This window comes from Gorilla gorilla, chromosome 21 (genome assembly GCF_029281585.2).
Source record: "Gorilla gorilla gorilla isolate KB3781 chromosome 21, NHGRI_mGorGor1-v2.1_pri, whole genome shotgun sequence".
NCBI classification, from domain to species: Eukaryota; Metazoa; Chordata; class Mammalia; order Primates; family Hominidae; genus Gorilla; species Gorilla gorilla.
In genome coordinates, this window is record NC_073245.2 from 46,912,532 (window position 1) to 46,940,184 (window position 27,653).

Genomic DNA, 27,653 nt, shown 5'->3' on the forward strand with positions numbered 1-27,653 from the left:
CTCTTCTCAGGCATCTCCCAGGCCACTGGGAGAGCTGGGGCCTAGAGCGTGGGGTGGGTGGAATCCTGAGGGCAGAGAGTGTGGAAGAATCTTACAATGGCAGCTCTAGAGGGAAGCCTGGATATGTTGTTTGACAAACTGAGACCCAGAGAGGTAACATGACTTGAGGTCACACAGCAAGTCTAGGGCACAGTCAGGACTGAAAGCCAGGACTCTGGGGAGGCTGAAGCGCCCTGAGGTTTAGACCATCTGGTTCATGTAGAGAACGGAGAGGGTCAGGGCTGGGAGCTATGGGTTCAAATCCTGGCTCTGCCATTGACTGTACTTTTGTGACCTAAGAAAGTCACTTGAGCTCTCTGAGTCTGTTTCCTCAACTGTAAAACGGGACAATATCTACCTTTTGGGTTGTTGTGAAGATAAAAAAACACACCCATAGCGCAGGTCGTGACACACAGTAAGTGTGCCAATACATGTCAGCTAGTGGTATGGTGGTGCAATAGTAGGTGCCTAATAAATGTTGAATGCATTGTTGAACATGAGTTCACACGCTAACAGTGAGATTGTGAGACTCAGCTTTCCCACGTGTAAATCAGGACTCATAATCAGTCCCTGTCCTGCCACTTCTTTACAGCCCCGGTAGCAACATAGATTAAATAAGGTATGTAAACGTTCAAGTGCAGAGCCGTCTCAGGTCAATGTTTACTCAGCCCAGGGCAATTCCTCTCCAAGTCCTACTCTGCGAAATTTCACGTCAGCTACACTAACTTCTCTACATTCCCAGATGCTCCCCGGGAACCGGGGGTTGGGGATGTCCCTCTTTTCTCAAGCCCGCCGAGCTGAGGAAAAACGGGGTGGGAAAGCAGAAAGTGTGTAAGGCTGAGGAGGTGAGCCAGAGGAGGGAGGGAGAGCAGGAATAAGGGCAGTGGGGAGAATGGAGGTGCGCGGACGTGGTGTGGATCGAGAACAGGGTCCGCATCGGGGGACTTGGATATAGGATTCAGTGAAAGGATTTGGGGAGCAGTGGGAGAGGTGAGGGCGCTGCGATCCGGGAAGAATCAGGAAAATAAGGAGCCGGTAGGAGGGAGTGGAGATCCTCCTCGCGGAGAGCTCGCCGCGGCGCAGGGCTCCCAGCTCCCCGCAGCTGCTTCCCCGAACACTCACCCTCCCGGTTCCGAGAACGTTTCCCGGCCCGAGCGCCCGGCCCGCAAACCGGGAGGGAAGGGGAGGGGAGGGGCAGGGGGGGATCCGCAGCCCGGGATTGGCCGCTGCCCCGCCAGCCGGTGACGCGAGGCGGGCGGGCCCCTTTGTGACGTCACAATCAGCTGTTTGAACGTTCCAATTTGTGCCGTGAGCCCCGCCGCAGCGGCCGCACAGACTCAAAGCCCAGCGGGCGAGCTCAGCAGCCCGGAGCGACCGCGGCCCCGCCGCCTCCCCCGCGAGTCCCGGCGATGCGGCCCGGCCTGTGAGCGGCCGGCGACCCTGGGACGCCCCGCCGCACAACTACCTCAACGCCGCGCCGCCCCCCTCCCGCCCCAGGTGAGTCCCGACCCGGGTGGGCCTGGGGGCTCCCCTGCCACGGACACGCCCTGCGCCCCCCGCGCCCGGGCCTTTGTCTGTCTCCGCCGGCGGCCGCCGGGGCCGCGTTCCCGGCTCCCGATTGGTTGCCGCACGCCCGGTAGACCATGACGTCGTTCTATTTGCATATGACATTGAGACGTCACCAAGGCCGGCACCGCCCCCACAGGCTCGGGTCGCTTGTCCTCCCGTGACCCGGTAGCCGCTGTGTCGGGGCTGGGCCCTGGGTGAGACGCTGCAATCCAAAGGGGGCTGCAGGGGGATCGGCGATTTCCTAGGCTTATCCAGGGGCTGGGGTCAGGCCTCTGATCCCCTACTTTCTCTTTGCAACCTGAGAAGGAGTCAGACGGCGCTGCTGGGCCTAGGTTGAGGGGGTCGTCAGGAGTTCAGGGCTGCATGGGACTCCAGGTGGTTGGGACAGCACCAGATGGTGGTGGGATCCCCTCCCTCCGGCTCCAGACTCCGCCCCCAGGGACTAACAGAATAACATCCTCCTAATCCCTGATTTGTGTGCAGCGCCTTAGCTGATGTCACTCCCAGACCCAAAATGAGGGGTCTTAGACCCCAGTGCATGGAAGGGGCAACAGGCCCAGAGAGGAGGATTAGCTCTCTCGAGGTCACATAACCAATTAGAGTCATGCTCACTGAGTGACAGATGGATTATTAGCCAGGGGCAAAGACATAATAGGGGCTCAATACAAGTGGTAAGATACACATCCTCCTTCCACTGGGGACCCGATCTTGGGCTCAGCCTTATCACAGTTTGATAGGCTCCTAGGTCTCCTTACTCCTGGACCTTTTTCCAGGGAATCTCTGCAGATTGGTTCACCTTTTGTGGTCCTGACCCCTTCTGTCCTCACTGTATCTTGAAGTCCTAGAGTCCAATAAAATCGCTGCCTCCCAGCTGTTTGGATCACAGAGAGGTGAGTCATTGGCTGCTTCGGGGTGTCTCCAGGGCTGATGTTGGGGTGGAGGGTGGGGTGAGGGTTCCCTCTATTGGCCCTTTACCTTCCCAACTTCCTAGGTCGTCAGCTAGGAAGGGCCTGACCTGGCCTAGTGCAGACAATTGCAGGTGTTTTGCTGCTCCCTCGTCACCTCTGCCCACAGAGAGTATAGGAGAAGGGATAGGATAAGGAGAGTTTCTGACTTAACAAGTGGATGGGCCTAGAGGCTGAACCAGGAACTCCATTCCTGCTGGGAGTTTGCTCAAGGATGGGCTGGGGGTAGGGGTGGCTTAGGGCACAAATGCTATTCTGGGCAGAGCTGCTGTAGTTATTAAAGGGAATGGTTCTCCCTGGAGCAGAACTGGGAATGTGAGAACCAGGAAGCTGGCAGGGCTGGGAAAGGAAATCTGGGAGGCTCCTCAAGTGGTCAGGAGAGGGGGCAGGCACTGGCTGGCTGGTGCTGCTTTCACTCCTGGCTGTCACTGACTTGCTGTGTGACCTCAGGCAGGGAGCTTTTCCCCTGAGCCTCCCTCCCCTAAACCTATCTGAAATTTGGGGAGGCACAGTGCAGGCTCTGGTACACAGTGGGTCTTCAGTAAATGCATGCTAAATCTTGGTGCCAGTAACCCCAGACCCTTTTGTAGCTAGGCGAGGGGTGGTGTGGCTAGGTCAAGGTCTTTTTCACCTCTCTGTACCCCTGCATCATTGTATTCTTGGGGATTGTTTGCTGAGTCTTTCCTGACTGTGTACACTCTGGACTGGATGCACAGTAACGTGGGACTAGGTCTGCCCTGCCACTATCTAGCCATGTATTTTTGGATAGATTTATGTCTTCTTTCTGATCATCAGATTTTAAAATGGGCTGGGTGAATATGATGGTCCCTGAAACAGCTCTTAACTTCTTTTTCATATTCCATGAAGTAGTAGGTTCTTGGAAGGAGGATGTGCCTCATCGAGGCCTCGATATTCCCTTCCTTCAAGAGGGGCCAAACTTTCTGGGCTTTTGGTAATGGAATCACTAGCTCCCTGTGGCTACAGATGGGTTGGGATACATGAATTGTGCTGGGGGGACACTAGTTGGGGGTGGCCCCACCTTCTTAATCCCTGTAGATCTCCCACCCCCATCCCACCAGGGAAGCCAGCATCTTAAGCCTACTGTGAGTCTGCAGATGTGGAAATATTCTCAGGGTATGGAAGTGAGGTGATTCTGCAGCAAGTGTGAAAACATTTCTAGGGAATGGGGGAGGTAGCAATAAGCATGGCAATACTGCAGGTGGATTAGCAGAAAGAGGAGAAATGCCTTCAGGGAAGTCTGGACATGCCCCCAGGAAGTTCTACAGGAAGTGTGGAAACACCCTTAGAGAATGGTGACAAGTGTCTCAGCAGCAAAACCGTTGAGCATCTTTAGGGAACAGGTGTGGAGAGTCAGTCAGGCTTCAGGTACTGGGGGAGTATGGCCAGCAGCCCCCAGCCAAGCTCTAGTCCTGAGGTAGGCTGGCATGGGGAGGGGGTAGATCTAGAGCTACCACCTTGGTGTTTCCATTTCTGCAGTAGGGGGCCTCCCTCTTCATCTTCACCCAGGGAAGGATTGGTTAAGGGCTTACCTGGGTCTGGGTCCAACCCTCAGTGCTCATCCTTGAGGGCCCCTGGAAACTGACAGCTCCCTCCCTCCATCATCACCTCCCACTGACCTGCTGTCTCCCTGAGCCCAAGCAACCTGATCTTCCTCCTACCCCTGGATGCTGCCCTTGAACAGGAGCCTGGGAAAAGGGGGTCAGAGTGGGGAGGGCCTGCCGGCATGCCATCTTTACACCTCATATGACAGACACAACCGAGGTGTGCCAAATCACATGGTAAGATGGTAGCAGTTCTATGGGATTTCTGCTGGCCAGTGCTTTTCAAACCACACAGGCTCCAGGAGTGGTTCTTAATCTCTGAGGTCAAAGATTGCTGTTTAGGAAATCATGATGAAAACCAAGGTCCTTTTTCCCAGAAAAATACACATGGACCATGACCCCTGGCCACCAAATTGAAAATATCAAATTCAGACAGACACCCAGAAAAGGCAATAGAATATAGTGATTCTGGGTGCTGCCTCTGGAATCTGATTGTGTGGATTCAATCCCACCTTTGTCTCCTACTAGCTCTGAGACTTTGGGACAGTTAACTTCTCTGAGCCTCAATTTCTTAACTGTAAAGTAAGGACAGTAATTATCCACTTCCTGTAGTTGTTGTGAGGATTACATGAGGTAATATAGGTAAAGCTGCTTAGCATAGTGCCTGGAACATAAATGTTAGCTATATCATTATTATTATTTTGAGACCGAGTTTTGCTCTGTCACCCAGGCTGGAGTGCAGTGGCACCTCGCAGGTTCCAGTGATTCTCCTGCCTCAGCCTGGGATTACAGGCACCTGCCACCACGCCCAGCTAATTTTTGTATTATTAGTAGAGACGGGGTTCACCATGTTGGCCAGGCTGGTCTTGAACTCCTGGCCTCAAGTGATTCACCCACTTCTGCCTCCCAAAGTGCTGGGATTACAGGCGTGAGCCACTGTGCCTGGCCTAGCTATATTATAATGATAACAAGCAGACAATATGGGCAATTTCCTCCCTGCCTGGAGAACTCCTATTTACTCCTCAGAGTCCAGCTTGGATGTCCAATTCTCTGGAGACCTTCCCTGGCAGAGCTGTGTCATGTGTCACTCTATGTTCCTAAAGCACCCTGTAATAATAACTAATTTATTAGTTTGTTGAGTGCTTACCATATGCCCAGACATAGTTCTAAGCACTTTATAAGTGTTTAGCTCATTTAGTTCTTCCTCCCCCATCTTTTTTTTCATTCAATAACTTTGGTATAGCTCATTTAATTCTTATTAAAGCCTGGAGGAGGATACTATTATTAGCTTATTTAATTCTTATAAGAGCCCGGAGGAAGGTACTATTATCATTGTCTTTTGACAGATGAGAAAACTAAGGCACAGATAAGTTAAATAACTTTCTAAAATCATACAGAAGATAAAAAAAACCCTGGATTTGAATGCAGAAAGCACATCTCCCCAAAGCGTCCGCACACATCCCCGTTGTGTGTACCCTTCTCCCTGCTCTGGGGGTGATATCTTCTGGCCTCTGCCCCAGGCCAGGAGTGGGGTGAACCTCAATCAATGGTGGCTCTCACGTCCTTCTGATTCCCAGGTTTTTGCACTGCCATATAGGGCGCCCCCGTGAGGCGCTTCGCCCCCCACCATGTTCCAGCGCCTCACCAGCCTCTTCTTCAGCACCCCCTCGCCCCCCGAAGACCCCGATTGCCCCCGCGCCTTCGTGTCGGAGGAGGATGAAGTGGACGGCTGGCTCATCATTGACCTGCCGGGTGAGGCCTGGGTCTGTCTCCTGGGCCTGTGAAGTCATTCTAAGGGCAGATGGCCTAGCAGCGGAGGGGAAGGGCGCTGCTGGGGGACGGGGGCGTCCCCCAAGCCTACTGGAGGTGGGGTCACGGGGCCCCTTCCCATGAAAGCCGGGGCTCTCTCCTGGCGGCCCAGGAGAGGCCGCACGTCAGGTCCCCTAGGGCAGCAGGGCGAGACTCCTGGCCCGTGGGTGCCCCGGGGCGCTGCGGACGGGCTGCAGGTCTGACTGACGATGCCCTTTCTCTCCCCGCCCCCTTGTCCGGTGTGTGTGTGTGTGTGTCCCTCCTCGCTGCTCCCCTCCTCTGCACGGCTCCCATCCCGCGCCCCGTAGACAGCTACGCGGCTCCACCCAGCCCCGGGGCCGCCCCTGCCCCCGCGGGCCGCCCTCCGCCCGCGCCCTCCTTGATGGACGAGAGCTGGTTTGTTACCCCTCCCGCCTGTTTTACGGCAGAGGGGCCTGGACTCGGTCCCGCCCGCCTCCAGAGCAGTCCCCTGGAGGACCTCCTCATCGAGCACCCCAGCATGTCCGTTTACGTCACCGGCAGCACCATAGTGCTAGAGCCCGGGCCCCCTTCCCCGCTCCCGGACGCGGCCCTGCCTGACGGCGACCTCAGCGAAGGGTGAGCGGGCCGGGGGCGGAGCCTGGAGGCCCAGGGAGACGGATCTTGGAGGCCAGGGTCCAGGCTAGGAGGCTGGGGTAGTGGGGCCAGGAGCCCGCCCCGCGCTCGAGGGGGTAGCGCCCTTGGGAGGATTGCCTTTGAGACAAAGTGGGGGGCCGGTGGGCCTCCGGGCGAGGCTAGAAGCGGGCCTGCGGACGGAGGGGCGGGGCTTGAGAGGGAGGGGCGTGGCCAAGAGGCTGGGGCCGGGGTTGGAGGCTTGAGGAGCGTGGCTGGAGCGCCTAGGGAGTGGGACTTAAACAGAAAGGCAAGGGTGGAATAGGGGGTGGGGATCCAGTCTTCCCCGAGGTCCAGTTTACCTGTTAAAGGCTAGAACCGAGGAGACACCTCCGGGTTGGTACCCACAAGAAGGGCGTCGGGCACCCCAATCTGAACAGACACAGAACTGAGCCGAAGCAAGGGTGAGAGATGGCAGCGCCCTCTAGCCCCCCCGCCCAGCTTACCCGGCTTGACCGAGCCTGGCTCTGTCCTCACAGGGAATTGACGCCTGCCCGCCGCGAGCCGCGGGCCGCGCGCCACGCCGCTCCTCTCCCAGCGCGGGCGGCGCTGCTGGAGAAGGCGGGCCAGGTGCGGCGGCTGCAGCGGGCCCGGCAGCGGGCAGAGCGCCACGCGCTGAGCGCCAAGGCGGTGCAGCGGCAGAACCGAGCCCGCGAGAGCCGTCCGCGCCGGTCCAAGAACCAGAGCAGCTTCATCTACCAGCCGTGCCAGCGCCAGTTCAACTACTGAGCGTCCACCGGCCGCGCCACGAACCCCTTGCCGACTCCCGATCCCTGTCGGGCTCCTCCGACTCCTCGGGCTGGACACCGAAACCTCCCTTCTTAAAGCGTGTGAGGTTGGGTGATAGCCGTTCCTTCCCCGACACCCTCAATTTCCCCATCTCTGATCCTCTAATCTGCCTCTGAACCCATTCACCCTTCACCCTCACTCCTGGCCCCCATACCCAGCATCTAATCATCCATGCCCCCTACTCCTGGCCCCTCCATCCTTTCTTCTCTGGTCCCCATCCCTGTCTCTCCCTTTCACCCTTGCCCTCCAGTCCTCTACCTCTGGCCTGCCCCTATTTCTGAAAGCTTCTTCCAGTCCCTGATCTGGCTCATTCCCCACCTTCAACTCCCACCTTACATGACTCACACTATCCCATGGTTGGCATTACACTCACTCCTGTTCCCTTATTCTTCATTCCCAGTAATTCCCTACCAAATGGTGGGGACCCTGAGCCCAGCTCTGACCAGGTAGAGCCTGTGCAGCCTGGGCTGCTGTCACTGCCCTCCAGTAAGGGCTCAGGGTTTTGCTTTTAGTCTCCCCTTCCTTCTGCCTTGGGGGCGATACTCTGTGGAGCTGCTTAGGCCTGGAAAGGTACAGTATGTAGAAGAGGACTGTGAGACGTGAGTTAGAGGGAGAAGATGGAGGGAATCTAGGAAACGAGGCAGCCTATTGGAGATGCGGACAGGACAGACACGTTGAGAAGCTGCAGGGAGCAGGGCACCAAGGGAGTGTGCACTGTGCTTGCTCAGGGAGGCCAAACCCTGCTCCCAGGCTGAAGCCTGGAGTCTGCCCCCACTTCCCGTTTCTATAATCCACCCTTCTGCAGGCCCTGAAATCTGAAGGGCTTAGTTAGTACCTTGCCACTCTACCCCCCACACGTCACCTGAATAGAAGCTGGGCAATGCCCTACCATCCTGGCCGTCTGTTCACAAGCCCAAGGTGCTAGAACTAGCTTAGGAGACATGCAGGCCACAGGGCTTCTAGGCAGGGAAAGGGCACACACCCTAGGTCAGCGTGCAGAGCAGTGATGCTGGAGGACACACCATGGGGTGAAGCCATCCCAAGGCTGACAGCTCAGTCTTCACCTTGCCTCTGGCCTTGTATTTCACACCCTGCTCAGTATGGCTAGCCAGCAGTCCCGAGTAGGAGTCCAGGACTCCCACTGTCCCAATCTGCAAATTGTTCCTATCCAGGTTCAGGGCCTTCAGGGGGCCTCTTTTCATTTTCTCCCACAGGCCTCTCTTTCTTTCTAGGTTGCTGGGGAGAAATGGGTACCCTATGATCCCCTTCCCCTTCTCCTCCAGTAAATACCTGGAAGAGGGAACCTGAATCCCTGGGGGAGACAGAAGGGGCAGGGGCCACCAGCCTCCCCTTCTTGTGGTGAGACTGAATTTTGGGCTCAGACACCAGCAACAGCCTCTTGGGATGCCCCGAGTTGCTTCCCATTTCCTCTTTCTAGCCGTCCTTTTCTAGTGTGTGCTCACTCTTCCTAGGAACTTTTAAGACTTCTTGGTACATATGAACATAGGTCCTCCCCTCACCCCAACTCTAGGTTTCCAGGCCTCACAGCCAAGCTGAAGCTTGGAGAAAACTCTGCATTCCCATGAGGGCAAAGGCAGCTGCCCTCCCTGACCCTATAGCCCCAGGCCTCATGGGGGGTATGTGGGGAAGGGATGGGGTATCCCCATGGATGCTGGGATGAGGACAGAGGAAGACCTGATGGGGTCTCCTATTCCAGGGAATAAGCCAAATTAACACTAAAAACGGATCAAAGCTCCCACGCCAGTCCACTAGGGCCCCAGTAGTTGACAGCCTTGCTCCTCTCCCAAGTTCTCCTTCAGAACCTAGTTGCTTTTATTCTTCCAGCTACCACTTGGGCACTTCACAGCCAGCCTAGGGTCTTCGGCACCTCTAAGAGCTGAATCTCCCTCCAACCCTTCTTGCCTGCTCCTCACTGCCAGCTGGGACCTAGGCTCAGTCCTGTGTGGTGCCCATGATCCTTCTGGTGGGGGAAGAGTTTAAGTTATAGGGCATTTGGCTCAAATTTTAAAAGGCCTTTTGTTTACCTATATTTCTGGAGGCTCCTGTATTCTAGAACCCAATCTCTCACCTGCTTGGCTGCAAGGCTCATATTTTTTTGTACCTTTCCTATAGATTCTGTAGCATTTGAGTGTGGCAATATTTTAATTGTGTATAGATTTCTAAGAACCAACACTACTCAGTCTCCTGCTAGTCTGACTCCTGAAGCATCAGCCCTTGTCATACTGTATTGACTGTGTACGTGCCTTTCACCTTGAGCATGCTTCAGGATTTTTTTTTAAACCACAGAACTTGAATACATGAGGGAACCAGAGTTCAAAGTCCTATGCAACCTTAGGAGGGGGTTAGAGAGTCTGTTTTGATTGATGTTTTCTGAGGCCCTAGAGGAGTTTGTATCAATTTGTGAGTATTAATGTCAGTACTACCAGCACTTTGCCAAAACTGTCAGAGGGACCCGTTTCTAGAGTGAGTCCCAGTTACATCAAACAGTGACTTCCAGTTATTCCCCAGTAAGTCTGAGTGGTTCCTTCAAGCTGGGTGTCTTTCCAGCCTTTGCCAGTCTAGCCCCAGCAGGGCACCGTGTATGAATGCAGTTTGGTGCTGTTTTAGAGTATGCCTGCTCCCCAGCCCCCTGCCTGGAACCCTCTGAGCAACTTGCTCTGACCTATAATGTCTTAGGTGCAACACGGACCCCACCAGAGCTCTTGGATACCCCCCTAGATCCACGTGGCTTTATGTGAGGGGACTGAATGCAGACACACCATAGCCCCCTTCTACTACTTTCCCTCTCGCCCTGCCACCTAGTTCCACATGGAACCAACAAGTTGAGTGCATCCCTGTTGGGTGTTTTGTGTTGAGACTGGCTGAAATGAGGAGACTTTGACCATGTGACGTGTCAACAGACTCAAGGAAACAACCACCTCAACTGGGTCATGTGGCATGCCTGTGTATGTGTGTAACAGAATTCTGTTAGACTGTAATGCTATTCCTCTATGGGAGAAAAAAATTAATATAAACAAATAAAAATATATTTAAAGCATATGATCCTTTCTGCCTGAGTTGAGCTTAAGTATGAGAAGCATCTTGTAATCTTAAGCACAGTAGTGGCATAGGATATTATGATAAAGCTGGCTTTGGTTCTGGTGTGTGTGTCATATGAGAGAGGAAGAGGGGAGATAAGCTTACTGGGAACAGAGCCAGACAATGGGGTCTGACTCATAAATGACTACTTTTAGAGGATCCTTACAATGCAAGACACATACATGAAGACAGCTGAAATAGAGATGAGAATAACAGCATGACAGAATGACCAAACTCATCCTTTTGGTCTCAGGCACTGGGTTAGAGCAAGGGCAAGTAGCCACTGGAGGGGAAAGGATGAAGTCTAATCCTGGAGGAGATACAGCAGAAGGCTGAAGCCCAGGCTGAGACAAGGCCAGGGCCCCAAGCATCAGAGTCTCCTAAAGTTGCAGGTAGGGTGGGGCAGAAGCAGCTGGCTTTGGAGACTACACACATTTTGAAGCAGGACAGCCAGAGTGAAATGTAGGGGACATCTCTGAAATATGTAACACAAAATGACCCCTTTAATTTGGGAGCTGCTCTGTCGAACCACAGACCTAAAGGTGGAAACCTGACCTAAACTGGACTAGATTTTTTTTTTTTTTGAGACAGAGTTTCACTCATTGCCCAGGCTGGAGTGCAATAGCGCAATCTCGGCTCACCGCAACCTCCGCCTACTGGGTTCTAGCGATTCTCCTGCCTCAGCCTCCCCAGTAGCTGGGATTACACGCGCCACCATGCCCAGCTAATTTTGTATTTTTAGTAGAGACAGGGTTTCTCCATGTTGATCAGGCTGGTCTCGAACTCCCAACCTCAGGTGATCCGCCCGCCTAGGCCTTCCAAAGTGCTGGGATTACAGGTGTAAGCCACCATGCCCGGCCCTGGACTAGATTCTTGATGCTGGCACAATCTTACAGGCCAGTTTGGGCTTACCTCCTGCAAGGAGGAGATGTCAGCACAATTGTTTTGGAGCAATCCACCATGCAAATGGAGGAGCAGATATGTGACATGGTGAAAAAGTGCCATCTCAGCTGCTGACAGCTTCCTGTCTCTAGAAAATCCTGGGTGGCCATTGATCTCTAAGTTGGTTTTGTTATTTGCATCAAAAGAAATCTGAGCAATATATATCAAAATACCTGGCACAGTGCTGAACAGGGCTAGTTTCTTCAAAGCCAAGAATGAGGTGAGGGAGCAAGTATGTACATTTTCCTCAACTTGCCAGGCGGGCATCTCAGGTTCAATGAGGACTAGATGGGAATTCCATTCACAAGGCTGTGTCTGCTTATTTAAGGTCCAAAGAAAGAGCTGATCACCCAAAAATCCCTTACCAATAACATAACTTTATGTTCTATGACAATGACATTTATTTAACACATTATTTCACATTGTACAAATCCTTAGATTCTCTTTATTCACTGGTCCATTTCTACAACAAATACATCCAAAACACTATATAATAAAATTATTTACAACATTTCCAAATGAGATTGCTTTTGCCCCCACTACTGCTATTCACACACAGTACTTCCACGGCACAATACGTCATTAGGAGATCTAAAAATGCTCACCCTGTACTCTAGGCTGCTTAGGAAATGTGAAAACTAGTAACATTTATAATGGCATTAGCTCCTTTCAATACAAGACAACATTTTAGAAATCTTGAACTTCAACTCGCAACACCAAAAGGGCTCAACAATCCTGCTTTCCCCATTGCACTTTATGAAACAGGTTGCAGGGACTAGGAAAAGGGCCACATTATTAAAATTACTAACTGTACAGAAATTGATTTAAAAAAGTCACAGCTCAAAATTGCTCTTTGTAAAAGTCACACACATTTACAAGTATCAAGTCGCAGTCCTGCTTGGTTACTTGGATTTTCTTCGCTTGGATTGCACCGCACTGGTTATGTCTGTGGGGGAAAGAAAGGACATGTTCAGTGGAGGTAACTCTTTACAGCAGTGCCCTTTAGACAGTCCACAACAAGCAGGGCAGACCTAAGGGGAGCCCTACTCAACTCGGAATCTGTCTAAGGGGTGCTCTGAATGGAGAGAGTCACAGGCTTTGCTTGATGACTTATGTGGGAAGAGGGTGTGGTCCTGCATTGGGCAGAATTGGGGGAATGTGACAGAGGTGGTGGCGATGAAGCACACTGACTAGAGAAAGTGCAGGGTGGAGACAGCCTTTGTAGCTGGGCAATTCACCCACTGTTTCCCTCACCAGTTCTCATCATAAAACGAAGTGTAATAGACTGACAATGCTTTTGGTGAGAAATCAACGAGTAATGCCATAAGCAAATGAGTAAATTGTGTTAGAATGCAAAAAAAAAACCTGCCTTGGGATCCCTTTTGGAGCCAAGCTATTGTTTCACAGTAAGGAACCATTTTTGTCATGCTATAGTCAAGGTCTAAACAACATGACCATGGGCCTTGGTCAGTGAGGGTCTACTATGGCCCAGCCAGTTATATCAAGATTGTGGAAGGCTGGGCGTGGTGGCTCACGCCTGTAATCCCAGCATTTTGGGAGGCCGAGGTGGGCGGATTGCCTGAGGTGAAGAGTTTGAGACTAGTTTGGCCAACATGGCGAAACCCCATCTCTACTAAAAATACACGAAAACTAGCCAGGTGGGGTGGCGTGCGCCTTAATCCCAGCTACTCAGGAGGCTGAGGCAGGGGAATTGCTTGAACTACGGAGGTGAAGGTTCCAGTAAGCCGAGATCCCACCACTGTACTGTAGCCTGGGAGACAGCGAGACTCCGTCTCAAAAAAAAAAAAAAAAAGACTGTGGATACATACAGTCATGAATGCAATTCAGAATAAGCAACGGCCTGCTCTGAGCCCAAGTGAGCCTGAAGGCTTCATGGAGGAGGTGGGAACTGAGTGATTTACACACAGAATGACAGTGACATACAGGGAAATGACTATGTTTTGATTCCTTTAGTTTCTCTTGTACTATCAGTGTTTTAACTTAATCTTATGCCAGACTTAAACTGTGTTTCTTAAAAACGTTTTGGCCAGGTGTGATGGCTCACCCCTGTAATCCCAACACTTTGGAAGACTGAGGCAGGAGGCTCACTTGAGCCCAGAAGTTTTGAGGCCAGCCTGGGCAAGATGGTGAGAACCCATCTCTACAAAAAGAAAAGAATTAGCTGGGTGTGGTGGCACATGCCTGTAGTCCCAGCTACTCAGGAGACCAAGGTGGGAGGATCACTTGAGCCCCGGAGTTCATGGCTGAAGGAGTTCAAGGCTGAAGTGAGCTATGTTCATGCCACTGTACTCCAGCCTGGGTGACAGAGACCCCATCTCTTTAAAAAAAAAAAAAAAATTCTACACAAAGTTATGGCAGAGTACAGTGAATAGCTTGAAGCTCTCCAAATGTAAACACTTCTTTAGAATCTCATATTGACTTCAAAAGGTCACCTTTATTTCATATTCTGGTTTTAATATGAAAATAATGTTCTAAAATTACTTCTCATCAAGGAGAAAAAAATGCTTCTAATATATCAATACAAAAGATGTATCAGATTTACCCATTTCTGGTAACTAGGCTGAATTTTCTGATACTGCATGTTAGGTTGTATTCAAGGCAAATTTTCCTTTGTCTTTTGTATCATAATATTTTGTGAACCCAGACTCTAATAAATATGTAGATTGTAAGGAAAAATTTCACTACTCTGTTAGCTAAGGTGACTGCTAAGAAGTGAGGCCTAGGCCAGGCGTGGTGGCTCATGCTTGTAATCCCAGCACTTTGGGAGTCTGAGGCCGGTGGATCACCTGAGGTCAAGAGTTCAAGAGCAGCCTGACCAACGTGGAGAAACCCCATCTCTACTAAATAATACAAAATTAGCCAGGTGTGGTGGTGCATGCCTGTAATCCCAGTTACTCGGGAGGCTAAGGCAGGAGAATTGCTTGAGCCTGGGAGGTGGAGGTTGTGGTGAGCCGAGATTGCGCCATTGCACTCCAGCTTGGGCAACAAGATCGAGACTCCGTCTCAAAAAAAAAAAATAAAAAAAATAAAAAAATAAAAAGAAGTGCGGTCTAGATGAATTTCCAAGAGGTGCCCAGTACAGTAATTTCATTCAAGCCTCTGTTGGTGGAAATTTCAGTATGTTTGTCTTCTCAAAGGTCATGTTTTTTTTTGCGCCATGTGGTAGAATCAGTCTTTCTGATTTACTCATTAGTCTTTTACTAATCAGAAGACAGTTAATCTGCCGGGATGTTAATAATGGTGTTCTTTATTTTAATTCATGTAAATTAAGAGTCTCACACAGCCCACATAACTCCCTAAAATCAACTCTTCAGGTCCAAATCTCAAGCGTTATTTTCACTGCAGCAAATTTGTCATTTGCCGTAAAAATAGGCAGGGTTTTTGTCTTGACAGTGTTCATCCTCAGCAAAACATTCATTAATTAGGTCAACTTTGGAAGCTTTTCCCTTGTTGTGATATGAAGGATCAAGTGGTATGTCTGAGAAACATATGTGGCTGGGAAAAGAAGTGGGTAGTGGGGTGTGGGAGAGAGGCAACCTCAGGCTCCCCCTCCTTCCTTGCTTGTTCCCATTTGTCACTGCTCCGAAGCACCCAATGAACTGGTAGGTTGCCTCTGAGCATGAATCAATGAGTGGGGTCAGGAATAAACAAATGACTTGTGCTAGAAACTGCAAAAAAACCCACAAACCCACCATTAAAAACCCTCATCTTTTGGATACTGTGGTTGGTGGGGAGAAGGATGTACTTTCATACTTCCATGAGGAAAAAAATAAATTTTAAACTGAGTTTGAAGTCTCTATCACCTTCCCTGGATAAATCCAGTCAATCTGAGACATAGAGCAAACCTCAGACTCAACATGTCTAAAACCAAACTTGGGATTTTCACCTCCAACAGTGAGGTCCTTTGCCACTGTTCCCCATCATGTCTGAAAAAAATCTGTCTGAAAAAAACATTTTTTGATGAGTTTTTTTGTTTTGGTAGTTGATTTTCTACTCCCTCCAAAATGTTACCACTTTTACTACTCTAATGAATAGGCAAATCACCTTTTTTTTTTTTTGAGATGGAGTCTTGCAAATTACTTTTTTTTTTTGAGACAGTCTCGGATTGTCGCCCAGGCTGGAGTGCAGTGGTGCAATCTGAACTCACTGCAACCTCCATCCCCTGGGTTCAAGCAATTCTCCTGCCTCAGCCTCCCTAGTAGCTGGGATTACAGGCATGCACTACCACGCCCAGCTAATGCTTGTATTTTTAGTAGAGATGGGGTTTGGCCATGTTGGCCAGGCTGATCTCAAATTCCTCACCTCAACTGATCTGCCCGCCTCAGCCTCCCAGAGCGTTAGGATTACAGAAGTGAGCCACTGAGCCTGGCCACAAATTACTTTAAGGTAAGAAATTCTAGGTAAGTGATGTAGAGGCTAATGATCCAGTCAGGGTGTACCTCAGACTGTGATTGGCACGCTGTTCCTAAAGGCTGCCTGGCCTGACTGTGAACCTACCTTCGGTTTTTTAACCATCAGGGATTTTACAAAATTAGTGTCTCTTAACAGATAGACAAATAGTTCAAACTCTAGCAGTGTAGTCAAATCATTTATATCCATGTCTTAGAACCAACTGGGTGGTAAAGAACTGGGTCAATAATAGTCTTTTAGGTGACTGTCCAACTATGTCACTGGGGGAACATTTAAATTTGTAACCTAATAAAGGGATTTGTTTTTCAGCCTGGTTGCCTCATTTTGACCTTAAGCAAATTTGACCAAATCTACAGTACAAGGCTCTACTTAATCCTCTAGTATGTGACCTCTACCATCCAAGGAGCTTTAGAAATGGACTTTGACCTTGCTCACATCATTGTGCCTTTCACTGTACTATTTCTACCCGAGACGTCTAAGTAATTGTAAAAATTCTGGAAATCGGCGAGATGCGGTGGCTCACACCTGTAATCCCAGAACTTTGATTAGCAGAGGTGGGCAGATAACTTGAGGTCAGGAGTTCAAGACCAGCCTGGCCAACAAGGCGAAACCCCATCTCTTCTAAAAATACAAAAATTAGCCAGGAGTGGTGGTGCATGCCTGTAGTCCCAGCTATTCGGGAGGCTGAGCCAGGAGAATCACTTGAACCCAGGAGGCAGAGGTTGCAGTGAGCCGAGATCAAGTCACTGCACTCCAGCCTGGGTGACAGAGCAAGACTCTGTCTCAAAACAAACAAAAACATTCTGGAAATTTTCCTTCACAATTTGCATGGTTGGTTTCAAAATGAAGCTACTACAGTTTCAGGTGGTTACTCTTCAGGGTTTTCTCCCATGACATTATAAATATATGTTCACTTGCATATCTACAGTAATACTTCTGTTTTAATTCAGTATATCTTTATACCCTGTGTTTTTTTAGACAGTTCCTTCACTGGCTGTGGGTAGGGTGGGGCTATCACCTACTTTGTTGTCAGAGGGACACCCAGGGCTGCTGATAATTACAGATTGCTCTGAACTTTCCTTAAATTAACATATTTTCCTGGTTCCAAACTTAACGTTTTGAACTTCATGTTTTTAACTACCTTTTAAAAAAATAATTACCTTTTTCCCAGTTGAAAATATAACAACAACTATTCTAAATGGAGGAGTAAATAATGATAAAGCAAGCTAGAAAAATCATTTGTGTTTTTGTGGCAAATTCATCATGTCAGGAAGGAGAACTACTCATTTGCATGTTTGTAAACAACACATCTGATCAGGTGCAATTTTAAAAAGTGATCTGTGGTAGCTAATTTTTGTGTAATTATAAGTGACCCAACCAACAAAAACAATGGACCAAAGAATGACCAAAAACCATGTGGGCCTTCCTGGACTTGCCCAGAAATCATCCATCCCACCTGCTCTGATCTGGCAGTCTGGCAGGCCTTGGCCAGCATGATGTAAGCAAACTTGGCTCTCGCAGCAGGAGCATGATTAATATCACTGGTTCTCCAACAATACAAACAGCAACACTTTTAATTACAAACTGCTCATAGTGTTTCTCAGCTTCAGAGATTTTCATGAAAAACACAGAATGTCTCTGATTTTGTTTGCATATGATATATATGACCAAACTCTTATTAAATGCAAAAAGAAGCCCCCTTTCCCCCTCAAAACTTTACACAGTGCTGATTCTGCAGGAAGATACTTCACTCATATTTCAGGTACCCAGCACTCCATATGTCCCCACATTTGAGGTGCATCCATTTTAGAAACCAGCTTGATATTTGGTGATCACATTCTGGGTATGGGTTTAAATACAATCACAGTAAATTATTTTATAACTTGGTTCACATTTTTGGATACAATATACAGGCCAAAAATATGCATAATTATTCTTTAATTTGGCTCCAAGAGCTTTAATACCGAAAAACCAAAAGAGCTACAGTACTCATTTCTGATTTAAAAGGTAACTGTGATACTACAATATATATTTTTTGGTTTTTGTCCCACGTTCCTGGCTCACAGCTCCTATAACTCTTGTAATTTCCTAAGTGAGCCATCTTTTGTTAAAATATTTGGCCTTTTGCCCATGGTTCCTGAAACAGCTCTGAGGTTGAGTTGATCACAAATGGCCAACTCTTTTTATCAATCATGCCTATGTAATGAAGCCCCACTAAAAACCCAAAAGGGACCTACCTCCTCTTCCCCTTCTTCCTCTATCCAAAAAAAAAAAAAAAAAAAAAAAAACCCACAAAACCCACAAAAGGACTGAATTCAGGGGCTTCCCAGAAGGTGAACAAGAACACATCTACCTGCTAAGAGGGTGGTGCACCAACTCCACAGAGATGGAAGCTTCTATACTTGGGATCCATCCAGACCTTGCCCTATGTATCTCTTCATCTGGCTGTTCATTTCTATCCTTTAAAAACAGTGGTCCCCAACCTTTTTGGCATGGACTGGGGGTTGCGGGGGAGATGGTTTCAGGATGAAACTGTTCCACCTCAGATTATCAGGCATTAGTTAGATTCTTATAAGGACCACGCAACCTAGATCCCTCGCATGCACAATTTACAGTACGGTTCACACTCCTATGAGAATCTAATGTCACCTCTGATTTGACAGGAGATGGAGCTCAGGCAGTAATGCTCGCTTGCCCACCACTCACCTCCTGCTGTGCGGCCCAGTTCCTAACAGGCCACAGACCACTACCAACCAGTCCATGGCCCGGGGATTGGGGACCACTGCTTTAAAATATCAGGGCATAGTGGCTCACGCCTGTAATCCCAGCACTTTGGGAGGCGAAGGTGGGAGGATCACTTGAGCCCAGGAGTTCTAGACCAGCCTGGGCAACATGGTGAGTCCTGTTTCTACAAAAAATAAAGAATTTAGCTAGCCATGGTGGTATGTGCCTGTAGTCTCAATTACTCAGGAGGCTAAGGCAGGAGGCTTGCTTGAGCCCAAGAGTTTGAGGCTGCAGTGAGTGATGATAGTGCCATTGCACTCTAGCCTGGGTGACACAGTGAGACCCTGTCTCAAAAAAAAAAAAAGAAAAAAAAAGAAAAAAAAAAGCTGGCTGGGCATGGTGGCTCATGCCTGTAATCCCAGCACTTTGGGAGGCCAAGGCAGGTGGATCATTTGAGGTTAGGAGTTCCAGACCAGCCTGGCCAACATGGTGAAACCCTATCTCTACTAAAAATATAAAAATTAGCTGGGTGTGGTGGTATGTGCCTGTAATCCCAGCTACTTGGGAGGCTGAGGCACAAGAATTGCTTGAACCTGGGAGGCGGAGGTTGCAATGAGCCAAGATCACACCATTGCACTCCAGCCTGGGCGATGGAGTGAGACTCCATCTAAAAATAAATAAATAAATAAATAAAATACATGTAAAAATTAAAAAAAAAACTTTCATATGGGAGGCCAATGTGGGAGGATCACTTGAGGCTAGGAGCTCAAGATCAGCCTGGGCACACAGGGAGACCCCATCTCTACAAAAAAATTAAAAAATTAGCCCGGCATGGTGATGCACACCTGTAGTTCCAGCTACTTGGGAAGCTGAGGCAGAGGGATCATTTAAACTCAGGAGTTCAAGGTTGCAGTGAGCCATGATCATGCCACTGTACTCTAGCCTGGGTGACACAGTGAGAACCTGTCTCAAATGAAAAAAAAAAAAAAATGCCAGGCACAGTGGCTCACACCAGTAATTCCAGCACTTTGGGAGGCCGAGGCAGGTGAATCACCTGAGGTCAGGACTTCGAGACCAGCCTGGCCAACATGATGAAACCCCATCTCTACTAAAAAAAATACACACACACCCACACACACAAATTAGCCAGGAATGGTGGTGCAAGCCTCTGTAATGCCAGCAACCTGGGATGTTGAGGCATAAGAATTGCTTGAACCTGGGAGGTGGAGGTTGCAGTGAGCCGAGATTGTGCCACTGCACTCTGGCCTGGGCGACAGAGTGAGACTTTGTCACAAAACAAAACAAAGCAAGAAAAAAAGAAAGAAAAAGCTGTATAATAAACTGGTAAACATGTTTCCCTGAGTTCTATGAGCCACTCAAGCAAATTAACTGGATCTGGTTAGGAGGGGTTCATGGAAACTCCAATTTTTAGCCAGCTAGTCAGAAGCACAGGTAAAACAACCTGGGGCTTGCACTTGGCATTGGAAGTGGGCAGCAGTCTTGTGGGACTGAGCCCTCAAACCTGTGGATCTGATACTATCTCCAGGCAGATAGTGTCAGAATTGAATTGGAGGACACCCAGCTGGTGTCTGAGGCAGAACTGATGGCTTGCTTGATGTGTGGGGAAAAAAACACCTTACATCTGGTGTCAGAAGCGTGTTGTGAGAGTATAGCAGGAGAAACTGAGTCTGTTTTTCTACTCATACACAGTAACTTAACCAGGGACAGTTAGAGAATGATGGCCTGAGGTCTTGCGACTGATGCGGATATCTATACATGACTGTGATTCCAGGGACAGGCCAGAGCTATGCCATTCTTTAGGGAGACACTTAGCACCCCTCCATGCAAGATCACAAAGCCTGAGAGTCATTATGGCCTCTTCTAAGCCAACTGCTAAGCCTCAGAGCAAGGATGTGCCAGGCTTTCCAACATCACCACCGCCACGGTGGGACAATGTTCAGTTTAAGTGTACAGGCTTATTCCCCATCCCCAACACCCCTTAAAAACAGGTTCTAGCTTTCCATCTCTTCTTGGCTGGTAGTTCTCTACAGAGCGGTTCTAGTTTGAGCATCTCTTCTTAACTGTCCCAGCTGCTTCTTAGATTCTTTCTGGTGCCCTGTAAATAACCCTTTAGTACCTTGAGGCTCTGGGCTGAGGTCAAGGTTCCAAAAATCTGGTGTGTGACATCTCTAAAGGCCAATACCTTTCCCCCGCTTTAAAGGTAATTACATACCATATTCTATAGCCTAGAAGATCTTACTCTTTTGGGAAAGTGAAAGGCTACAAGAACATGCAGAACTGAGGGGAAGCAGATGTTCCCACAGAACTCTAGGCATGTTCCCTTTTATGCTTTAAGTGTAGTACTTCAATATACTGAAAAGTGTGCTCCCTTCCAAACTAGTTTCTGCCTAGAGATGATTCCCAGGGAGGAGGAATGAAGTTATTGGCTTCACATCTCCACCTAAAATGAGGATACCTAAGAGACCCTGACTGTGGTGTATACACTATTCCTGGAAAAGAAAGAAGGCCTCTCTCACCTGTGCCCCTTAACTCTCCAGCAGGCTGAGTATGGTGATGGTACTTTGTACACCTCAATTTTACCTGTATATGACCTCTGGCCTATTCCCAGAGGCTCTTGTGAGGCATCGTGACATTCTTGCCTAGAGACATAACCTGCCAACAGCAGCTGAGTCCTCAGATCCATGTCTAGTGTCTAGTGTGGGTGCACCAGAATCTGCCTGGTCTTTAGGCTGGCATCCCAATGATACTTGACCGTTTCTCAGCAGTCCTGCTGATAATCAGGTACTCAGCCAGGATCCCAGCTCTTACCTTACCCAAACTGAACTACTCAAGCTCAGCACATTTCCTAAGAGAATGATCTGGTCACTGCCTCCTCATTCTTCAGGTCTCAGCTTAAATGTCATGTCATTTTTTTTCTAGAAAGCCTTCTCTGACCTGGCAGAAGAGCAAGGTATCTCAGCTATATGCTCTTATAGTGCCATGTAATTTTGCTATCATAGCATTTAACATTTAACACAGAGTATTAGAATTCGTCTTTCAATGTGGTGAAGACAGAGCCTTTTTTTTTTTTTTTTTTTTGAGATGGAGTCTCACTCTGTTGCCCAGGCTGGAACGCAATGACGCGATCTTGGCTCACTGCAACCTCCGCCTCCTGGATTCAAGCAATTCTCCTGCTTCAGTCTCCCGAATAGCTGGGATTACAGGCGCCCACCACCACAGCCAGCTAATTTTTGTATTTTAAGTAGAGAGGGGGTTTCACCTTGTTGGTCAGGCTGGTCTCGAACTCCTGACCTCAGGTGATTTACCTGACTCGGCCTCCCAAAGTGCTGGGATTACAGGCGTGAGCCACTGCACGTGGCTGAGACTCTGTCTTTTCACTATTATAACCTCAGGGCCTGACATGTAGTAAATATTTAATACATATTTGATAGATGGTTATTCATCTGATAATTACTGATTGGTACATCTCTGTATTTGGCACCATACTAGGCACCAGAGATACAGTAGTTAGCAAAATCAGACATAATCTCCTGCCCTAACCAAGTATACATACTAATTACCTATGTCACAAACTGGCAAAAAGTTATAGCTGTGGTATTATGAAGAAGAACCTGGTGCTGTGATTCCCCATAGCAGTGACAACTGAGCTAAGATAAGTAGGAAGGGTGGGACGTTAAGGAGAAGAGAGGTGGGCAGAGAGAAGAGCACTCCCTGCAGTAGCTGCAACATATGCACAGGCTTGGGATCAGAGGAATGAGGATGGCATGTCCGACTTGCTAAGGGAAGTGGGATGAGGCTGGGAGATGACAGGGCCGAGACCACACAGAAGCTTGTGGGGTAGGTTGAAGCTTTTGGACTTTAATCCTAATTACAATGGTAAATCATTGAAGGGTTTTAAGCTAGTGGGTAGTAGTGAAGATGGAAAAGGGCCACCTGAGATAAAATGGGCAGTTTTTTGTGACGAATTTGATATAAGGGTGAGGGAGAGAGGTATCAAGGAGGACTTGTCTAATGGATAGATGGTGGTGCCATTTATTGAGATGGGGCACAATGGCAGAGGACCTCACTGTTGGAGGTGAAAAATCACAAGTTTGGTTTTAGATATGTTGAGTCTGAGGTTCCAGTAAGGATGTGCATGCAGTTGTCTAAGATCTCTAGGGGTCTGTACTAGAAATAGAAATACAGATTTACAAGTCATCTGTGAAAGGCTGTTACTAAAGAAGAGGGGCATGACTGAGATCCATTAGGGAGAAAATACGAATTTGAAGAGAAAAGGTGACTCAGGATCAAAGTCTGAGGAAGGTCACCATCTAATGGCTGGGAAGGGAGACTGAGGAGGAACAGCTGGAGAGGTGGTAGCAGAAGACAACAGAGAGTTCTTGGTCACAGAACCCAAGGGAAAAGTTAATTTAAAAAGGAGATAGTAGTCAACAGAGAACACTCACAGCGTAAGGTTCTTAAGAAGGTCAGAGGAGATGGGATCAAAGGCATAGATGGAGAAACTGGCCTTAGACTTGAGGAAGGACAGCTGCTCTATTATAGGAAGCACAAAGGAGGATACTGGTAGATTTATTTCTTGGTAGTGGGAAGCTGAGGGAATTCTATTTTCTCTATGAAGAGGTCAGGGTCTCTACCAAGAGAGAAGGGGAGAAAGTGTGGACCACAGGTTTAAAAAGAATAGAGAGTGGGAAAGATAGTTGACCATGGAAACATGGAAAGATAGCTGGGCCATATTCAGGACCTATCTGAAGTGGATGATCATGAATTTAAAGTGGAATCAGCTGGGCATGGTGGCTCAGCCTGTAATCCCAGCACTTTAGGAAGCTGAGATGGGCAGATCACTTGAGGTTAGGAGTTCAAGACCAGCCTGGCCAACATGATGAATCCCTGTCTCTACTAAAAATAGAAACATTAGCCAGGTGAGGTGGCACGCACCTGTAATCCCAGCTACTCAGGACGCTGAGGCAGGAGAATCACTTGAACCTGGGAGGCGGAGGTTACAGTGAGCTGAGATCACGCCACTGCACTCCAGCCTGGGCAACAGAATGAGACTCCATCTCAAAAAAAAAAAAAAAGTGGACTCAAGGCCAGGTGTGGTGGCTCATGCCTGCAATTCCAGCTTTGGAAGGCTGAGGCAGGAGGATTACTTGAGCCCAGGAATTCAAGGCTGCAGTGAGCTGTGGTTGTGCCACTGCACTCCAGCCCAGGCAATAAAGTGAGACCCTGTTTCAAAAAAACAAACAAACAAAAACCAACAACAACAACAAAAAAACCCAAAACCCAAAAACCAGTGGAATAAATCTGCCCTGTTATGTTCTTTTTTCCAGCAGTGCTTGTTGCTCTTGAGTACACACACAGAAAACATACAGTTAAGTGAACAAATAAAGGAAGGATCAAACAGGTAGTAGAAGACAAAGACACTTGACAGACTTCAGGAACAGAAGCAAAGATGAAGGACAAAGTCTTCTGCTGCTGTGGTAAGAACTCTATTCCTCTATTTGACCCACAAATAGCACCCACATCCCACTGCTAACCTTTAGTAGAGCTGGAGGCTGAAGCAGGTCGAGAAGATCGTTTACGATGTCCATTTTCCACACTTTCAGAAGCCACAGTTGGCTCTTCAGTTCGGGAGTTTCTTCGGCTCGGGATTTTGGACTTTTCAACTATCTCTTTGGGCTCACTGCTGACAGAGGGAAGCAAAAAGTTTCCAAGCAGGTGAGGGAACCCGGCCACACAAAAAACGGGCTCTTCAGATAGTTTCATTCGTAAAGTAGGAGACTAAGAACTATATAGTTATTCTGGAGAGAAAGCAGTTCAACCTGGGGTAATAAGCACTATTGCCTTCTATGTTACTGGGGGTTTAAAAGTGAGTCTAGCTTATTACATTAGTAAAAATAAAATAGTAAAGCATAATGTTGGTGAAATTGTAGAAAAACTGGTAAAAGACATAAAAAAATTGGAACAAAACTCCCCTAATTCCTCACCCATTTTCTTTTCTTTTCTTTTTTTTTTCCAGACAGAGTGTCACTCTGTCGCCCAGGCTGGAGTGCAGTGGCGCTGTCTCAGCTCACTGCGACCCCTGACTCCTGGGTTCAGGCAATTCACCTGCCTCAGCCTCCCGAGTAGCTGGGACTACAGCCATGTGCCACCATGCCCTGCTAATTTTTGTCTTTTTAGTAGAGATGGGGGTTTCACCACACTGGCCAGGATGGTCTTAAACTCCTGACCTCAAGTGATCCACCCACCTCGGCCTCCCAAAGTGCTGGGATTACAGGCGCGAGCCATTTCACCAGGCCCCTCACCCATTTTCCTAAGGTAATAGTTCCCTTCAAAAATTAAAACATTTTAGATTTTGTAATTTTTTAGAATCATGAAAATGGTCTTTAATATAAGATGTCTGAAAATTGCTATTAACTCAAAATAGTATATAAACCTAGGAAATTATTAACATATATTGGCATTTACTAATGATCCTGGTAGAGTCAGATAACAGCATATTAGAAGCCACAGTATGGGGATAATTCACAATACACTGCTAGGTATATTGATTGTCCACACCCCAACCCCCTTTTCTTAGTACACGAAGATTTAAAATTGGTAATATTCACTGTTATTGAGGATACAGGAATAAAAACATTTACATACACTCCTAACTGGAGTGTAAATTGTATAACCCAGTGGTTCTTAAAAGGAGGCAATTTTGCTTCTTAGGGGACATTTAGCAACATCTGGAGACATTTTTGATTGTCACAACTTGGGGAGAGGGGTGCTACCAGAATCTTTTGGGTACAGGCCAGGGATGCCACTAAACGTAAGCCCCACACAACAAACAGTTATCTGGCCCCAAAGGTCAATAATGTTGAGGCTGAGAAACTCTGGTGTAACCCTTGACTCAGCAATCCCACTTCTAGGTGCCTAAGGAAACAAATCTTTTTACAGAGCTCCACACATAAGGAAGTTAAAACATTTTATTTGTACTAGTGAAAACAGAAGACCTAAATACCTAACGATAGTAGATTAGTTGGCTAAACCATGGCACATCCATATGGAGCCATGAAAAATCATGTTGTAGATTATTTAATGACAAAACGATTTATGACACATTACCAACTGGGAAAAACTTACCAACACAATGAACAGTATAATTCCATTTTCATTGTTGTATGTGTTGAGTATATATGTAACTACATATGAATAAATATGAGCTATATACACATAAATCTTTTGTTGTTGTTGTTTGTTTTTGAGATGGAGTCTTGCTCTGTGCCCCAGGCTGGAGTGCAGTGGCAGGATCTCAGCCCAGTGCAAACTCTGCCTCCTGTGTTCAAGCAATTCTGTCTCAGCCTCCTGAGTAGCTGGGATTACAGGCATGCACCACCACGCCTGGCTAATTTTTGTATTTTTAGTAAAGATGGGGTTTCACCATGTTGGCCAGGCTGGTCTCGAACTCCTGACCTCAAATGATCCACCTGCCTTGGCCTCCCAAAGTGCTGGGATTACAGGTGTGAGCCACAACGCCCAGCCCTATACACATAAATCTGACACAATATATTTGGATGCACACTGTGTGAAAAAGACTAGAAGCAGATGAACTAAAATATATGTACAGTGAATATTGTTGAGTTGTAGGAATACTGGTTTACTGGTGAGTTATTTTCTTGTTTGTAATTCTCTGATCTGAATTTCTGGTTTTCTTTAATAAATTTTTACACTTTCATGGTTCAAAAACGCATGTTAAAATGATCAGAAAAAAATTCTTCAGAAAATTAAATTTGCTTGCAAGACATGTAACAAATAAAAATAATGCAACAAAACAAAACAAAACAATACTGGTCAAAAGGCTGCCTCTTCTGGGAAGTCTTCCATGATCTCATTTCCCAAGTAGAGCTGTCTCTTTTGTCTCTTGGGTTCACAGTCTTTATCTGGCATTCTAGAGCACCCATCAGATTGTACATCATGTTCTATTTTAATGTTTTGTGTCTCCAACTAGACCGTGAGCCTCTTAAGGACACAGACCATAACCTGACTGTCAACTATCCCTACCCTTCCACTGTTCACTCCTGCCAGAGGACCCTTTGCTAGTAGCACCGTGGTTGGGAACTGGGACACACCGTTCACTCCCATAGCTTTATGTATAACAGCTGTCCGACACCCAACCATAAGCCAAGGTAAGTCAAGGAGAGGTGAGGCTGGAGCTGGGGTGGAATTACAAGTCAGGGGGATTTATACCTCCTTTGAGAGGTGGTGAAGATGGCTTTCTGGCTAGGAGCTCAGAAAATGGTCAAAGCTTCTGAGGAAAGAAAATTCTTTTTTTAAAAAAAATTTTTGTTTTTTTTTTGAGACAGGATGCCACTCTGTCCCCCAGGCTGGGGTGTGGGTAGTGCAATCATGGCTCATTGCAGCCCTGACCTCCCAGGCTCAAGTGATCCTCCCACCTTAGCCTCCTGAGTAGCTGGGACTACAGGCAAGTGCCACCATGACCAGCTAATTTTTTATTAATTTTTAATTTTTAATTTTTTTTTCACAGAGACAGGGTCTCCCTATGTTGCCCAGGCTGGGCAACTCCTAAGCTCAAGAAATCCTCCCTCCTTGGTCTCCCAAAATGCTGGGGTTACAGGCATGAGCCACTGTACCCGGCTAGATGATTCCTAATGAAAGTGCCTCTTTCTCCTGGCAAAACAAAAGCCACAGCAAAACTATCCTGTTTTTTATGGTCAATGCTCAGGTATCTCTGGAAACAAATACCCCAAATGTATTTTTGGTCTGATTAGCTTCTTTCTCTAGACAAATAGCTGGTGCATGCTTGAGAAATGCAGATGAATTCAAACATTAGCCCAATCCAAATAAAATCAGACAGGCAGAGTGGTATAGTAGGAGTAGCAATGACTTTGGAATGAGATGAACAGGGGTGAAGTCTTAGCTATGCATTTATTGACTATGCTATTTAATGCTCTATGTTTTAGACTTTTTTTTTTTTTTTTTTTTTTTTTTTTTAAGATAGAGTCTTACTCTGTTGCTCATGTTGGAGTGCAGTGAGCACGACCATGGCTCA

General features: G+C 47.8%; 2 protein-coding genes and 1 long non-coding RNA gene across 13 annotated transcripts in view; 2 read left to right on the forward strand and 1 right to left on the reverse strand.

Moving 5' to 3' along the window:
* Positions 1–1,311: 1,311 nt before the first annotated feature.
* Positions 1,312–10,442, forward strand: TP53INP2 (tumor protein p53 inducible nuclear protein 2). Of its 4 annotated transcripts, XR_008674628.2 has the most exons (6): positions 1,397–1,536; positions 2,382–2,498; positions 5,713–5,887; positions 6,253–6,541; positions 7,075–7,430; positions 10,082–10,442. XR_008674628.2 is itself a non-coding variant. In XM_019017283.4 (5 exons), the coding sequence occupies exons 3-5, from the start codon at positions 5,764–5,766 to the stop codon at positions 7,322–7,324; spliced, it is 663 nt and encodes a 220-aa protein (XP_018872828.1). In that variant the 5' UTR covers positions 1,312–1,536; positions 2,382–2,498; positions 5,713–5,763; the 3' UTR covers positions 7,325–10,442. The 4 variants fall into 4 exon arrangements, 3 of the variants coding, with proteins under 3 accessions (XP_018872828.1, XP_018872829.1, XP_004062090.1); XM_019017283.4 differs by having other exon boundaries at positions 1,312–1,536; positions 7,075–10,442; XM_019017284.4 differs by having other exon boundaries at positions 5,733–5,887; positions 7,075–10,442.
* Positions 10,443–11,802: 1,360 nt separating this feature from the next.
* Positions 11,803–27,653, reverse strand: part of NCOA6 (nuclear receptor coactivator 6) — a 110,183-nt gene continuing 94,332 nt past the window's right edge. For 6 of the 7 annotated variants that reach the window (XM_063702113.1, XM_063702112.1, XM_055373358.2 and 3 more), the window contains 2 exons: positions 24,136–24,284; positions 11,803–12,371 (listed from right to left, as the gene is read on the reverse strand). In XM_063702113.1, coding sequence (XP_063558183.1) covers positions 12,328–12,371; positions 24,136–24,284 — 193 coding nt within the window. In that variant the 3' untranslated portion in view covers positions 11,803–12,327. The remainder of the gene's footprint in view (positions 12,372–24,135; positions 24,285–27,653) is intronic. The other variant, XM_063702111.1, reaches the window with a different exon arrangement.
* LOC129529177 (uncharacterized) overlaps positions 24,204–27,653 on the forward strand; it is a 40,844-nt gene continuing 37,394 nt past the window's right edge. For both annotated transcript variants that reach the window (XR_008674629.2, XR_010132229.1), the window contains exons 1-2: positions 24,204–24,316; positions 26,592–26,769. This is a non-coding gene — a long non-coding RNA (uncharacterized lncRNA). The remainder of the gene's footprint in view (positions 24,317–26,591; positions 26,770–27,653) is intronic.

Coding starts and splice junctions, on each gene's coding strand:
- TP53INP2 (XM_019017283.4), top strand. CDS start 5,764: ATGTTCCAGCGCCTCACCAGCCTCTTCTTCAGCACCCCCTCGCCCCCC. Junction 5,888..6,252: donor GCTCATCATTGACCTGCCGG/GTGAGGCCTGGG, acceptor CGCGCCCCGTAG/ACAGCTACGCGGCTCCACCC. Junction 6,542..7,074: donor GACGGCGACCTCAGCGAAGG/GTGAGCGGGCCG, acceptor CTGTCCTCACAG/GGAATTGACGCCTGCCCGCC.